General features: G+C 42.6%; 1 protein-coding gene across 1 annotated transcript in view; it reads right to left on the reverse strand.

The window, feature by feature from the left end:
- Positions 1-15,752, reverse strand: part of UBE2O (ubiquitin conjugating enzyme E2O) — a 128,769-nt gene that overhangs the window by 66,736 nt on the left and 46,281 nt on the right. The window contains exons 3-8 of the mRNA XM_015424011.1: positions 14,834-14,944; positions 14,053-14,150; positions 7,776-7,839; positions 6,458-6,601; positions 3,895-4,004; positions 2,576-2,726 (exon numbers count right to left, since the gene is read on the reverse strand). Of these exons, the coding sequence (XP_015279497.1) occupies positions 2,576-2,726; positions 3,895-4,004; positions 6,458-6,601; positions 7,776-7,839; positions 14,053-14,150; positions 14,834-14,944 (678 nt within the window). The remainder of the gene's footprint in view (positions 1-2,575; positions 2,727-3,894; positions 4,005-6,457; positions 6,602-7,775; positions 7,840-14,052; positions 14,151-14,833; positions 14,945-15,752) is intronic.

Raw genomic sequence — 15,752 nt, forward strand, 5'->3', positions numbered from 1 at the left:
ACAAAACCCTTCATAGTCTTGGTGCATCATATCTACAGAACCACAGCTTTGCTCATCTGAGCAGGGCTTTCTGCAAGTGCCCCCTGCAGATGGATATAATCAACAACTGCCCATTCACGTGCTTCATCTATTGCGGCCCCCACCTCTCAAAATGACCTGCCTGATGAAGTTTGGAAGGCTCCCATTCTCTTGGCTTTCCATAGACTATGCAAAACCAAATTATTCAGGAGTGGTTTTTTACATAGGTAATAGGGCTGTACTGAAATGACATGATCAGAAAGATGCTCTGGCAAAGGAACAGGGACTGAGGACTATACAGTTGAACTCTGTTATTGTAAGTATGCACCCAATATATTACTTTTTGGATTGCTTAAAGTGTCACGCTTAATTGCTTATGCTTGTTCAGCTCTTTTTCAGATTTCTGCAATCCAAACTCTATTTCACTGTTCTATTAGATATCTCTTGCTGTTGACTTTATTTAACTTACACTATGTAATCCACCTTGAGTCTCGATAAGAAGATGGACAATATAATGCAAACAAATAAATAAGGCTTTAGAATATGTTGACTATAATATGTGTGTACGGTATCAGATTCTGTTCTAAAATTATGGCCTCTTTTTGAAAGAATTGTATTTTAGTGCAATTCTTCTGTATCCTAAAATTTTTTAGAGTATGGTAAATTTCTCTTACTATGTGCTCAATAGTGACTGTCAAAATTGAAAAAAGAAGTAATTCTTACTTCATGTTCTCATCTCACTGGTCTAACCAGTTAAGAAAATCTCCTGCTGCTATCTCCCAGGAAGAATCCAACATCAATATAACACCATCATTTGACTGTGCAATTAGCGAGGGGTTGTTAACTAGAATAAATAGATAGCCATTCAAAATTCCTCAGATACAAAAATTACCAACCTGTGGTACTGTGGATGGCAATACCATTTATCTGGCAATAAAATTTAAATAAAAAACAGTTGTTTATAAAGGCAATTTCTGCTAATTCCATCAAGAAGTGGGTAACCATGTTATTTTTTATATTCTATATTATTTATTTATTTAATTTTATTTATACCCCGCCCTCCCCGCACGCGGGCTCTGAAAGTACATCTTCCTGAGGAATGTTGGTCTAAAGTGAGACAACAACCAAAGTGACTAAGAGAACATCCACCTCAATTATTAGTTATTTCATCTAGTTTACTGATGATATGTATAGTACCAATTATGCAGAAAGGGGTGATGGGGTGATTGGAACAAAGGTTCTAAGAAAGGAATCTACATATTTAGACAGAACTCCAGTGTTTTACATTCTATCTAAGATACATAAAAATGTTCTCCCTCCTGCAGGGAACCAATAATCTCTGGTTGTGATTCAATTCCGGAATAGTGACATGCATAGAGATCTCTGTGTGGAATACAAAAAAAACAACAATAATTCCCCCACTGCACCACTGTTTTTCTTCTCTGCTTTGGAACCTCATTGGTTCCTGCTTCTCTCCTCCGCCTTTTCTCATAGAAGGCAGACAAATTGTATGTGTGTGGGGGGGGGGGGGGTGGGGCACACACCAGAATTTGTTTACTGTAATGGCAAACACAAACAGAACACAGAGGAACAAAACTACAATGGAACAAGGGAAGACAGTTATAACAAATATGCATTTTTCCTAGGAAAGTGTTAGTTTATGTACTTTGTATTAAACACAAACAAAATGCAACTAGAAGCAAAAAACAAATGTGCTTGTTACAAAACTGATGCAAGGATAGCTGCATCATACAACAATTTCGTGACACACATCTTTTCCTGATACAGGCTAACTGTAACATGGAAAGCAACACTAAAAGCTGTAGAAAAGCACACTCTCACTGATGGGACTCAATTACTTTAACAAGAAAAGGAAACTATTGTCTACTGGAAATGTTGAAAATCTGCAATGAGAATTTTAAAATAATCACTGTTTTAGATTTAGAACTGTTAAGGATTTCAACCAGAATGCATCAAGATGGCAGGCAGGTTCATGTGCTCATGGTAAATATGTGTATCAGCTACCATGGATCAGTCTTATCGCATGAATGCAACAGCTGCTAAGGTAAAGCAAGCTCATCTCACAACAACTATGGGATGACCTTAGACACTTGCTTTATGATTGAAGTATCATTTGCTTTACTTACAATGCTTCTGGGGACCACTCTTCACCGCAGATTGTACATTCTTCTGGCAGCCCCACCTCAAAACTAATTATTCCCTTTCTGCCTTTACTACCAAGATACTAAACTTCTGTTCCGTAATCTGGATTCTTAACCCAGATTTGAAGGTAGTTATGAGTGCTAGTCAAGCAGGGAACCTAATTATCCTTAACTATGGGTATAGCTTTTTACGTTTAAGGCAGTTAGCTGTACAGGCAGCAGCAGAAGCTGTGGGGAAAGAATCTGAATCTCTCTGCTCCTGATCTTTTAGCCATGGCTTGGCTGGTTGGCCTTGCTGAACATGCAAAAATTCTAAACATATGCGGCTTAACAGGACAACTGTTTCATAAACCATTATTTCATATTCCCAGCAAAGTTATCCCCACTGAACATACCTTTTTGGCAACAGCTCCTTCTCCCAGAATACAGTTTCTCTCTGGGCACTCGCACGTGATTTTTGCAGGCTCCACTTTCTCAGGAAATACATAGAGACACCTTTCCCCAAGCTGCCGCTCAGCATGGTCAAAGCACCCCAACCGTTTTACCCTGTTTGAAGCAAGATAAAGGCAATGCCACTTTATTGCTGGCTGGTATGATTCTTCCTAGAAATGGTAGACACCTTTTATATACCTGAAAGCCCCGTTAGACGTGACAGACATTTAAGAAGTCACCAATTCAGGTCTTTTGTCATCCTCTGTGCCAAAACAGTAGTTAAGGGTCCTGTGATAGTACTTCCACATTATGCTATAAGCATCAGAAAAAAACACTAATTCTGCATGATGAGCATATTTCTATGCTGAACATACTGTACAGCTCAGATGTGAAAGTAGATTTTAAAGATCTATTCATTTTCCAACACATGAACAAGCAAACTGAACATATATAACTATGTTCCATGTTTTCAGGCAAGCATTCTAGCATAAAGTTGAGCAACTCTATAATTGATAATGTTTAATTCTGCAGTTTCATTATTTTCTTGTAGACAGACTATACAACTGTGTTGCTAGCTTTTCTGAGTTAACCTGGCCTTCTCACAATTCCCCCCCCCCATATGCTGTGCCCTAAATTTCTATCCTATCCAAATTTAACAATGATACTCTTCACCTCTTGTTCTAAAAATGCAGGGGCTAAAGCCTGTCTGAAGTCACACCCACTGCAGACATTCCATGATTGTAAAGTCAAGCTGCAGTTGCTCTATGACAAGCAAAAGCTATAATGCCACTAACTCCCAAGAACTTTTACTTGACATGCTATCCTAGGTCTTTGGACATGGGCTGAAGCATATAGCAACCTTGCCGTAACTGAGAAGTCTAGGCCTGGTCAGTGCCTGGATGGGAGGCCTCCTGGAAAGCTATGTATGTCTCCTTGAGTACCATGATGGAACAAGTGGGAGGATATAAATGCTATATGCTATAATGTTGCAGAACTGAATCCTACTCTAAGAATGAATTCCAGGGATAAGCATGAGTGAGCTCTGGCTTCAATTAAGCATTGCTCTTTGACTGACTACTGGCTACTATAGGCAACACCTCCAGCCCAGCAAAGCATTAGCATCTATAAAAAATTACATATGTTACCATTATGGATTGTTATACTGCAAAGGTATAGTAACAGTTTGTTCATGGAAGCAAGTTGCTGCTATGCCAATAGTTACCTGCTGGCAGAAAGTTTACTGAGGGCAGAATTTTATGATGCTGAATATGAAGCATTTTACCTAGACAAATTCTCTTGTGTGATTACAGATGGTGGTGGACTTATACTATCTGTACCTCCAGGGCAGAAACTTTTCGTGATCCAGGTAACTTTTAATTCTACCACCTGAACCTAAAGAGGGGAAAGGGGGAAAAGGAAGAAAGTTTTGAGAACATTTACCTAGAACATATGTCAAATAGATAACATTTTATTACGAAAAAACACTTCTAGATTAAATACTTCGGCATTACTGAAGTATCATTATGTGAGAAATGTAGCTCTTTTCCACAGTTTCAGAGTATTCCTCAGAGCTCTATCTTTTCCATTAGCTGGGAAAGAATTTAACCCAGGGGTGTCAAACATGTGGCTTGTGGGCTGGACCAAACCCTCAGAGGGCCCTAATCTGGCCCTCAAGGACCTGGCTATGCCTTGTTTTCCAAGCCTGCTGTTGGTGCCATGTCACAGTTTGCTGTACCAGTCTCTCTCAGTTGCACAGGAGAGATAGATAGACAAGCCTCTACTGTACAATTGAGAGAGTCTGGTAAAGAACTGGCTGAGGCTCCTCCCCTTCCTCCTCCCAGGGGGAGGGAGGGAACAGCTAGAGCTTGCTTTCTGGGCAGGGGGCAGGAGACAAAGGGAAGCCTTTCTTTCCTTCCACTAGCTGAGCCTCCTCCCTGAAAGGAGGGAGGGAACGAGGAGGAGCTTGCTTTGCTTGGCTTCCTCAATTGCACAGGAGAAATACCAAGCACCTTTAAAACCAACAAAGTTTTGTTCAAGGTATGAACTTTTGTGTGCCTTGCCACAGTGTGTGTGTGTTTTGTTGGGCTCTTTATGCCAGGGCTCTCTTGGGTGCAACTGGGATCACTCCCCCTTTTCACTGTATTCATGCCCTCATGATCCAGTCTTTCTCTGTAAGAAAGCAATGTGAACTATTTTAGAGGAGGAATAACAAGCCAATGAGGTGAATTAGGCTGAGTCCAGACCAAGTTCACCCAGCACATTTTCTTTGTAGGACGTTATAGTTATTTCTCTGGGGAAGACTATAGTTATGTAGAAAAACACATGGCCCTCAGTCTGTGTCAGGAATGGATGCCTTCCCGTGTTCTTGATCAGCACATGAAGCAACTTATGTAACAAAAGGTTGCAATGCCCAGCCATTTCATGTTTTCCCCTGGGTCCTAGGCTCTGAACACTGAGCATAAGATTTCTGTAATGAATGTCAATAAATCAAAAGTAGGTTTGCAGCTTACAGATACACACCTGAGCAGCAAACTCAAGATTGCTACAGCACAGACATTTTGATGCAATAATTCAGAGCAAGAGGTGTCAGTTATCAGAGACTGTTAAACAGACAAAATATTGCAAACGTGCTAGTGTTTTAAGCATGTTTAAAGTTAAATCTTTAATTATGTTTGTGTCTTTTATAAAGTTTATATCTCCACTACCTGGCATTACATTTTATGACACACATGGCCTGGCCCAACAAGGTCTCATTTATGTCCGATCTGGCCCTCATAACAAATGAGTTTGACACCCCTGATTTAACCAGAATTAGGTGCTAGTAGGATGGATCCCATGGAAAAGCTTGCAGCAACAGTTGATTTTGTGGATCTTCTCTGGCTTCTTATTCCTCCATTAGCCTGCCTCCTGCTTGTCTCAAAAATCTCCACTGAGGATTGTGCCAGAGGTAGATGCAGTGATCTCATCCCACTGCCCCTTCCTCACTGCAGGACCATATATTATGATGCATTTCTTTCACAAGGAGTTCCCAATGCCCAGCAAAGAAAAAAAACTGCTACAGAAGAGGGAGAAAGATCTACTTCATCAATTCCTCTTGAGAGTTTTTCCTGTGGGATCCAACCCAGTGTCAGGAGGATTCTGATTTTTTAAACAGAACCCACAACATATAGAACTAGTGTAGTGCAGTGGTTAGAGTGCTGGATTAGGATCTGAGAGACCCAGATTCAAATCCCCATTCTGCCATGGAATCTTGCTGGGTGACCTTGGGCCAGTCCACTCAGCCTAATTTACCTCACAAAGTTGCTGTGAGGATAAAATGGAGGACCAGTAAATAATGTAATCCAGTTTGCATTCCCATTGGGGGGGAAAGTGGGGTCTAAATGAAGTAAATAAACATTCATTATAAGTAACAGTGACTCAAGCATGCAGTCATCTGCTTTTAGGAAACAATTCAAACACACGTTTTCTTATTTGTTAAGATACACCATTAACATAAAAAAGACTGCTCTGTTCAAATACCGACTTGATACAATCTAAAGTGGAGATGCCTTTGCTTCCTACCATGTCCACCCTCTCACTGCAAGAAGAACTTGCAGTACTTGACTTAGTTAAGGTACTGGCAGTAACCTCGCTTGTTAAAACCTAATCTGAAACAGGCCAGGTATCAATTTGGAACCCTACATATCTCAGTGCAACAGTACTCCAAAAGTTGTACCTTACTTTTCCTGTCTCCTGAAGACTTCTATTAATGGAACAAATACTCCAGGTTTGATTCAGAGTACATCATGCAGTTTGTCTAGTCAAAATAGTGATCCAATAACACTGTTGTGTTTGTTGAGCCATACCTCTTCTACCACCACCCTGAACTTGCTCTTTGTGCTGAGAACAGGCTTCACCCCTGAAAGCCACTGCACATTCGAGAAAACTTTTGAGGGACCGATCAGAACTTGTCCAGGATAAAAGCCATACGAGTCATCGAAGAAGAGCCCCTGAAACAAAGTAATAAAAAAATTACAAGCCAACCACATTTTGTCCCTGTGAAACAAGAATCCTGTACTTCTTCCCAGTTTTCATCACTAAGTACCTGAGAGCCCAACCTCACTGCAAGATTCCTTGCTGCAAAAGCACTTCTCTCCACTGAACCAATTTGTTTTTTGTAGTAGTAGTAGTAGTTTCTGCAAAACTCTAAGGGAAAACCATGCATACAGAATTCTAGAAAGCAGGGGAAAGTTAGAGGTACTTTTGAAAAGGACAGTTCTTAATTTCCGTTGTTTTAATACTGTACTAAGTAGAAGAAATTCAAGAGCTGAGCCATATACCACAGGGAAAACTTGGTTTTTTTCATACTCAGTTACTCCAGAGACTCATTGGCTTGGTTTCTTTAGTACTAAGTTGGAAGTAATTGATGATTACCCATGAAATCTCAAATTTCAGCAAAGAGTGGATTTGGGGTCAGAAATCTGGTGACCATCTGAAAGCAACATTTGGCATTCTTGTAAATGGTATCTCATTTCTTGCAGGGGTGGAGGGGAGGAAGAGTGGAAGCCATTTTAGGAGGCCCAAAACCTGCCTATTGAAGTCACCAAATTAAGTGGAGAACAAGAGTTGTTTTTATACCCCACCCTACACTACCTGAAGGAGTCTTGGAGTGGCTTACAATCACCTTCCCTCCCTCTCCCCACAACAGAAACCCTATGAGGTAGGTGCGGCTAAGAGAGCTGTGACTCACCCAAGGTCACCCAGCTGGCTTCAAACCTGGTTCTCCAGATTAGAGTCCGCCGCTCTTAGCCACTACACCAAACTGGCTCTCAAAGCAAGGTGGCTGCTGTTTGAAATATTAGTTCAGTATTGGGACAAAAATCTGATTCTATCCCAATTCCTGCACTGAGGGACAGTGGCAAGCTTGGGTCCTACTCCAGTATCAAAAACACACTTATTTTCTCCCATATAAACTGAAAAGCTACTGCTTGTTATCAGGAGGAAAGGAAAGTGCTTCACAATCAATTGCAGCAGCCCTGGCCAAACATGTTCCCTCCACCATCCTCATCACAGAACAGTCCTTTGGCTGCAGATGGGAACAAGTGTGGCCCATGGGATACACAGATACACTGCACCTCTGCAAGATGAACTATTCTAATGAGAAATGAACAACAAAAAACTTACCGAGTCGCTAACATGGGGACAGACATCATAGAGTTTTGCTGCATCTTCTGTACTCATGGAACACCTAAGAAAAAACAGTAATTGTTGGAAAACAAACTTTGTGAGGGTCTGCACAGCTTTCTTAACATGGCCTTATGCTTAGATTTATCAGCACTAACCCATGATAGCAAGGTGCCAGAGGTATGACAAGCTGCTGCTGTTGTTCAGTCACACAGTCGAGTCCAACTCTTCACGACCTCATAGAGCACATCACGCCAGGCCCTCCTGTCTTCCGCCATCCTCCGGAGTTTGCTTAATTTCCTGTTTGTTGCATTGATAACACTGTCTAACCATCACATCCTTTGCCGCCCCCTTCTTCTTTTACCTTCAATCTTTCCCAGCATCAGGGTCTTCTCCAGTGAATGCTTCCTTCTCATTTGGTGGACAAAGTATTTGCGCTTCAGCTTCAGTATCTGGTCTTCCAGGAAACAGTCAGGGTTCATTTCTTTTAGGATTGACTGTTTTGATCTTGCCACAGTTTGTTGTGATCCACACAATCAAAGGCTTTAGCGTAGTCAGTAAAGCAGATGTTTTTCTGGTACTCCCTTGCTTTCTCCGTAATCCAGCGAATGTTGGCAATTAGATCTCTTGTTCCTCTACCTCTTCGAAACCCAGTTTATACCCCATCTTGTAGGATCTTGAGCATGACCTTGCTAGTGTGTGAAATAAATGCAATTGTCCAATAGTTTGAACATTCTTTGGCATTGCCCTTCTTTGGGATTGAAATGTTAACTGACCTTTTCCAATCCTGTGGCCACTGTTGCGTTTTCCAAATTTGCTGGCATATTGAGTGCAGCACTTTAACAGCATAATCTTTTAAGACTATGAACAGCTCAGCTGGGATACCATCACCTCCAGTATCTTTGGTATTAAGTAATGCTTTCTAAGGCCCATTTGACTTCGTACTCCAGGATGTCTGGCTCGAGGTCAGTGATCACACCGTCGTGGTTGTCAAGGACATTGAGGTCCTTCTTGTACAGTTCTTCTGTGCATTCTTGCCATCTCTTCCTAATCTCTTCTGCATCTGTTAGGCCCCTACCATTTTTGTCCTTTATCATGGCCAGCTTTGCACGGAACGTTCCCTTGATTTTTTGAAGAGATCTCTAGTCCTTCCCATTCTATTGTTTTCCTCTATTACTTTGCATTGTTCATTCAGGAAGGCATCCTTATCTACTGTGTGTCATATTACTTTATTTCAAGAACCAGCCAGAGTGTAATAGCTGGAACAAAAAAAGAGCCAGGGATAAACTATTTTTACTGCTCCCAGGCATCACTTTGGAAGCAACAAATGTCACTATATGTAGAGAGAAGGAAAATATTAAGTTGTGTTACTGTGAAATCCTGCAATTCAGAGACTCCCCACAAGGCTTCTGACAGAAACTGACCCAATGTTTCCAATTTCTTTTTCTCTGAAAACATCAGGAGAGGACAAAGGACATCTTTAGGAGGACCAAGGGCTGGTGACACAGAATATTACAGATTAAGAAATCCAAGACTGATTATAGAAGAGGAAGAAGCACTTCAGAAGGAAGGTCAGTATTATACTCCAACACCTGGTTGGCCTATTACTAAACGTCAAACTAAGCACTGCATTTGAGATCTGTGATAGGAACTTCCAATGTGTTTGACCCATAAACAAGCATGGGTACCCTGTGTGCTCCTGCTACACACAGTGAGGCAGCTGATTTGACTACCAGAACCCCTGGAGATCTGTAGTAGACTGAATTCTATATATGCAAAAATAGAGAGCATTGTAGAATTATTGTCAGGCACGAATGAAAGCAAGAGAGACTTCAGTGGAAGAAATTTGCCTGAGATGGTCCTAACAGGTACGACTTTACAGCCAGCCAATTTGAGTAACTATGTATTTAATACTCAGTATACTGTAACAGCTTCAGACTCTAGAAAACCTCCAAGTCAGCAACACACATGGAAGCTAAACAATGCTTGGTGGCTGACTTGGCAACCAGACCAAGTCTGTTTCACAGTTTGTAAATTTAAAGGGGCCATTCCTTCCTGGAAGTCACCCCTTCTTGTTAAAAGACAAAATTTGTTTGGCCACCGAATTGGGCTCGTGGACATAGCAGCTATGGAACTCCTGAATAATCCTATGCAAACCCAAAAAGTTTTGCTGTCATTTAAGAGCCCTAAAAATCCCCAAACTTCTATTTGAGGGTAAAAATGTCTTGAGATTAAAAGGGCTTTTTCCTGCTCATGTGTTTATCAACTCAGCCCTGAACCCACTCATAGCCAGGAACTCAGAGAAAGTGATATCAAAGATGATACCCCAGAAGCCATCTGTATCTCCTGAGGACTCAACTATGAACACCGACATCTCTCCTTATATATAATTGTGAAGTGGGGTGGTACTTTCTGAACGTTCCACATGCTCCTAAATCAGTTGGCTCCATGATGTGTCACTCAGAAGCTGTCCCTATCCACTGGTTGTGTTGCCTGAGTCCCGCCTACAACATTCTAAACAGTTTGCTGTTCCCCCCCCCCGCCAGTCGGAACACAGAGGTCGTTTGCACATATGGCATGATTGGCCTTTGCCTCTAATATTCTAAACATTTTGCTGTTGCTGTTGGGAGTCATTGAATGTGTCCTGAGATAAAATACATCTCCCAATCTTCCCTTAAACGGTCACTGGAGTTGCCAATCTCCCTGTGGGGCCTGGAGATCTCCCAGAAATCACCATGTTCCCCAGCCACAGCACGTCATTTCCCCTACAGAAAATTTCCCAGCTATTAGAACTGATCTCCAGACACCCAAGATCAGTTCTCCTGGAGACAATGGCTGCTTTGGGCAGTGGACTCTGTAGCATTATACCCTGCTGAAGTCCCTCCCCACTCTAAATGCTGTCCTCCCCAGGCTCTACCCCGCAAATCTACAAATACTTCCCAACCTAGAGTTGGCAACCAAGTAATTGGCTATGGAACCACTTTCCAGACCCTTGGAACCCAGAAAACATGGCACAGGAGGAGGTGCTTTTCTACCTTCGCTGCCACTGCATAGCCCCAAATGAAAATAAGCCAACCTCCAGGTGGCACCTGGAGATCTACAGCTATTACAACTGATATCCAGATGACCAAGATCAATTCTCCTGGAGACAATGGCTGCTTTGGCCAGTGGACTCTATGGCATTATACCCTGCTGAGGTCCCTCCCCAGGTTCTACCCTTCAAATCTCCACGTATTTCCCAACCCAGAGTTGGCAACCATGTAATTAGCTATGGAACCACTTTCCAGACCCTTGGAACCCAGAAAACATGGCACAGGAGGAGGTGCTTTTCTACCTTCGCTGCCACTGCATAGCCCCAAATGAAAATAAGCCAACCTCCAGGTGGCACCTGGAGATCTACAGCTATTACAACTGATATCCAGATGACCAAGATCAATTCTCCTGGAGACAATGGCTGCTTTGGCCAGTGGACTCTATGGCATTATACCCTGCTGAGGTCCCTCCCCAGGTTCTACCCCTGAAATCTACAGGTATTTCCCAACCTAGAGTTGGCAACCCTGTAACTGGCTATGGAACTGTTTTCCAGACTTGTGGAACCCAGAAAACATGGCATAGGAGGAGGTGCTTTTCTACCTTAGCTGCCACTGCATAGCCCCAAATTAACATAAGTCAGGGGTGGAGGGAACCATACCTGTTACCATGAGGCTGTCCTCCCATACTACCCACAGGGCAGCAAAATGACTTGAGACAGCCCTGCCTTATAGCTAACCAGAAGGAAATAAACACGGCTTGCCTCCCTCTATTTCCCCCTTCTCGCTGCCACCCCACCAGCCAGGGCCAACCCGAGGTGTTTCTGCACCCTAGGCGAGGCCAGCATGTGGCACCCGCCCCCCCCCCCCAGGCGATGCCAACCTCCCAGAGCAGCCTGGAGACCTCCTAGAAACACGCCCGGGAAGGGGGGGTGCTGGGCGCCACAAGCTAGCCTCGCCCCTGCCCGGGCCCAGCCCACAATGAAAGCTCATGCAGCCAGTACGGCGGGGGATAAGCTGTCGGTCCCGGAGGCAGCGGGGAGGGCGCGGTCAGATAGCAGACCAGCGCTGGGGCCAGCAGGGCATTTTCACGCATGGCTCAATGCACCTCCCCCTGCAGGGGCCCATTCACATGAGGGACTAGAAACCGTCTCCAACACCATGCGCAATAACAGACCCCAAGGGAAGCTGTCCAAGGCACTGGATCTGGGACACAGCCCCCGAGGATCTTTCCCCTCCCTCTTGGAGGGCTGCCTCTCCTCTCTACACCTTCCCGCAGACAGGCGCAAGCAGTGCCACCCAAAAGGTGCCACCCAGACCCCAAGAGTGTCCAGCCTCCCTGGGGAATCTGGCCCCCTGCACGCTGCCGGAAAACCCTGACGCAGCACCCCGGCCCTTACCTGCCCGGGTGGGGCAAGTTGGGAGAGAGCTACCGTCTCCCCGTCCCGCACCCAGGTTTCAGTCATGCACGCCAGGTCCACCTGTTGTTCCATGACGAAGTCCCGAAGGACTGTCGTCTTATTGTTGATGGACCTGGCATTACACAACACCAATGACGGAGGGGGGTACTTCATCCTAGCCCCACTGCAGACCTCTTTCGGGATGGGTTGTAGGCTGGAAGGGTGCCGAGCCCTTCTTTTTCTCAACACCCTTCCCTTAACCTTCTGCCTAGACCCACCGCTAAACTTTCCCCTCCCCAAGAGCACCGGAATATGTTGCTCAACCATAGCTTCACCAGCTGGTCTCCGTGGTGGTTTAAGACCACTGGTATCAACTAATCAGGCTAATTCCTCCTCTCCAAGCCAAACACAGTATCGGCTCCTGGTACTATGATACTAAATTGTTTAACAATGTTGGCAATTATAATAGCATGTACAAGAGGGCAACTTTATCAGTCAATATCTCTAACTTAGGTAAAAATCCTAACTTGAAAACAATTTGACACAATCTCATCTCTCTCTTTTTTATATAAGAACACATTCTTTATAAAACGAGGGTTTGGAGTTTCTACTAGACTGTCTGGGATCATTTACCAAAGGAACTGTCAACATAGAAGAAATCTCCTGGATTAGATTCTGGTATATGTCTAATGGGTCCCCATTGAGATTTGTGTTGTAAAATTCTCTGGATTGAGAAAACTTTATTTTAGCCCAAAGCTTATCAGCCCATTGTAATCTTTTGCCAATAGGTTCATCCCTAGGAGTATATGTAACCAATGAAGAATTTTTGATTGAGGGAAGTGCACTCTGTATGCCTAAAGGAAGGTGATCACCATTTAGGTAGGGCATTTAATTAGGCTACCTACTTCAGAGCTCTATGATATCTTAGCTCCGGACCCTCCAGTTTAAGAAGCCCTAATGTTATGCAGGAATACCATTTCCCCCAGAGAAGTTACTTTTGATCATTTGAATTATGGTGATATGTTGGAAAATGGAAAATTTACCAATTTCTTTGGAATAAATAAATCTTGGCTTTTGTGTGGATAAATATACTAACACACCATTGCAGAGCTTTAAACTGTATTGAAGTGCAGCACTTAAATGAACAATGAACCCTCAACAACAGAGGCACCCAGGTGTTGCAGTCAAGCAGTCTGTTCTCCAGAATGTGGGTCCAGGGCTAGGAAACAGTGGCTACAGAGCACATTAAGTTATTTCATACACACATATATTAACCTGAACTTCAACTTAGGAGATTTCACATTAAGTGTGGAAACTTTTCTTACAATATGAAGAGAAGAGCAAAGGTACATCCATGAAGCATATCTACTGCAGAAATGTCAAGGCTCTATACTTCCCCTCAAAATATGAAATTTACAGATGGCAGCAAGAAAACCTGAGCCGATACTGGCTCTGTAGTATTTCTGTGGAAGCGTGTATCCTGTGAACCCTAGATCCTTTCAGTGTCATGTGAATCTCTAAGTTGTGAGAACTTGGCTGGAGAATCTGTACTCTAGATATGTATGTGTGTGGTTGACAGAACAAGCACAAACAAAAATGTTTAAAGCAATACACTCGTTTGGATGCCATTAAAAAATATATGCATGCACAGTGGTGCATGCACACAATTTTTACCAATTTCTTCCTCCCACAGCAGCCCTCCCTCTCCCTCATCATGCTGCCTGTCCTTGCCTTCTTAAGTACAACAGGAAGGAGAGGCAGGGAAATCACACTTCCATGTACAGAAGGACCCAACCCATGAAGATTACCCTTAATTAAGAATGTTCCGTAACAGAAGGAGCAAAGTACCTGGCTCCATTGGAGAGTTTCAGAATGATCTGGTTCTTTAAATCATACACTTTTCCTAGCCACCAGTCATAGGCTATGCAGTCACCATACATGAATGGCTGAGGGGGGAAAATGAAAGAGTTAAAAGTTACTGTTTGCCTGAATCTTTGTTTAATTACAAACTGAGTATTTCTGAGCTCAATCCAAACATACAAATGGTAACAAGATAACCCAAACTTCTGAATTAGGAAAGAACTTCACATGCAAAACAGTTTAAGAAGAATATTTACATACATCCTTCAGTTCATTAAAATATTTTTTCCTTACAGATGAGGGGTGTATAAGCATGAAATATGTGCTTTATGACAGATGCCATGATGAAGCTGAGTAGACATGCTAGCTAAATTCTGGATCAGCCTCATTTCTCATAAGTCAAGTATTTTAGAAAAGGGTAGAAGTACTGTCCTCTGGCAATCAATGTAAGGCTCTATCCCCCTGCTGTCAAAGTAAATCATAGAAGGCAATGTCATATTTCTGATTATTTTAGGAAGGTTTCAAAATGCAACCCAAACCATTTGTTTTAAGCAGATTCTTCCGTGTCCTGTTCAAGAAATTCTTTTTTTTTTTTTAACAAAAACCCTCTAATCAAACAGAAGCTCAAAATGTACAGACAGAAAATATCCTTTACATCTGTGAAATATATATTTATTCTTTTAAAGATTTTCCTAACATTCTAAATATTAATCTGTTAAAGTGTTAGCTTTCCTGCTTTATGAGAGCAAGGAATATTAAGCATTCTCACCCAGATATTCTGAAGGTCTTTGCTGTTGACGGGATAAAGGATACAGTTGGTTCCCACCAGTTTTACTGCACACTCTATATTTACATCAACAACTGTCCCACACTGGCTCTCCTGGAAAAGCAGACAAAGCGTTTTTAAACTGCAGCATATTCTTCAGTTTCACAGAAATAAAACTTGAATGCACCAAAGATTTTACTTGTTTTATGGATAAATCACAGTCATCAAAACTCACACCAAACTGTTTTCAGGTCCCAAGGAAAATAGTACATTGTGTCTAACTGTAGAAGAAATCCTAACAAAAGGGTGAGTTTGTTCCTTCTTTTTGCATGAACTGTAGGTCAGCTGCCATAAGTATTGGGGGCAAAGTCTGCCACTTTCCCCTTGCTGGCTGCAGTTCCACAAACTACATCAATTGCCATTACAGAGGGTCCTCTGACCATCCGAATGGCTTCTGACTGCCCACTGGGAAGCTGCACGCACCCACTCTGATTCGTCCTTCTCTCCATGGTTATTTTAGAATCCAGCAATGTGATAACCAATGAGATTAACTAGTTAAGTCTTCCTGTGCATCACCCCCACCCTGAATCAAGGGAACTGCGACATCCACGGACCTCTGCCTGAGCAAATCACTCTTCCTTCTTTATAACCCAGCCTGTATGATTACCTGGCTTTGTAGGTTGCGAACCTGAACAAAAGGATAATCTGACAATGACTGGATGACATCTGCTCAAAATGCAAAATCTCAGATCAAAATTATAAGCCTTCTATTACAGTTACCTACACTTAACATCAGTCATGTAGAAATAGTTTTATGGACAGTCAATATTTTCCTTGCCTCCCCATGTAAAATATAGGGATAATACTAATTACTTTACAGCACTCTAAAATCACTGAGAACATATGTGAAACTCTTTGAACA

This window comes from Gekko japonicus, unplaced genomic scaffold (assembly GCF_001447785.1).
Source record: "Gekko japonicus isolate JY-2015 unplaced genomic scaffold, Gekko_japonicus_V1.1 scaffold442, whole genome shotgun sequence".
NCBI lineage: Eukaryota > Metazoa > Chordata > Lepidosauria > Squamata > Gekkonidae > Gekko > Gekko japonicus.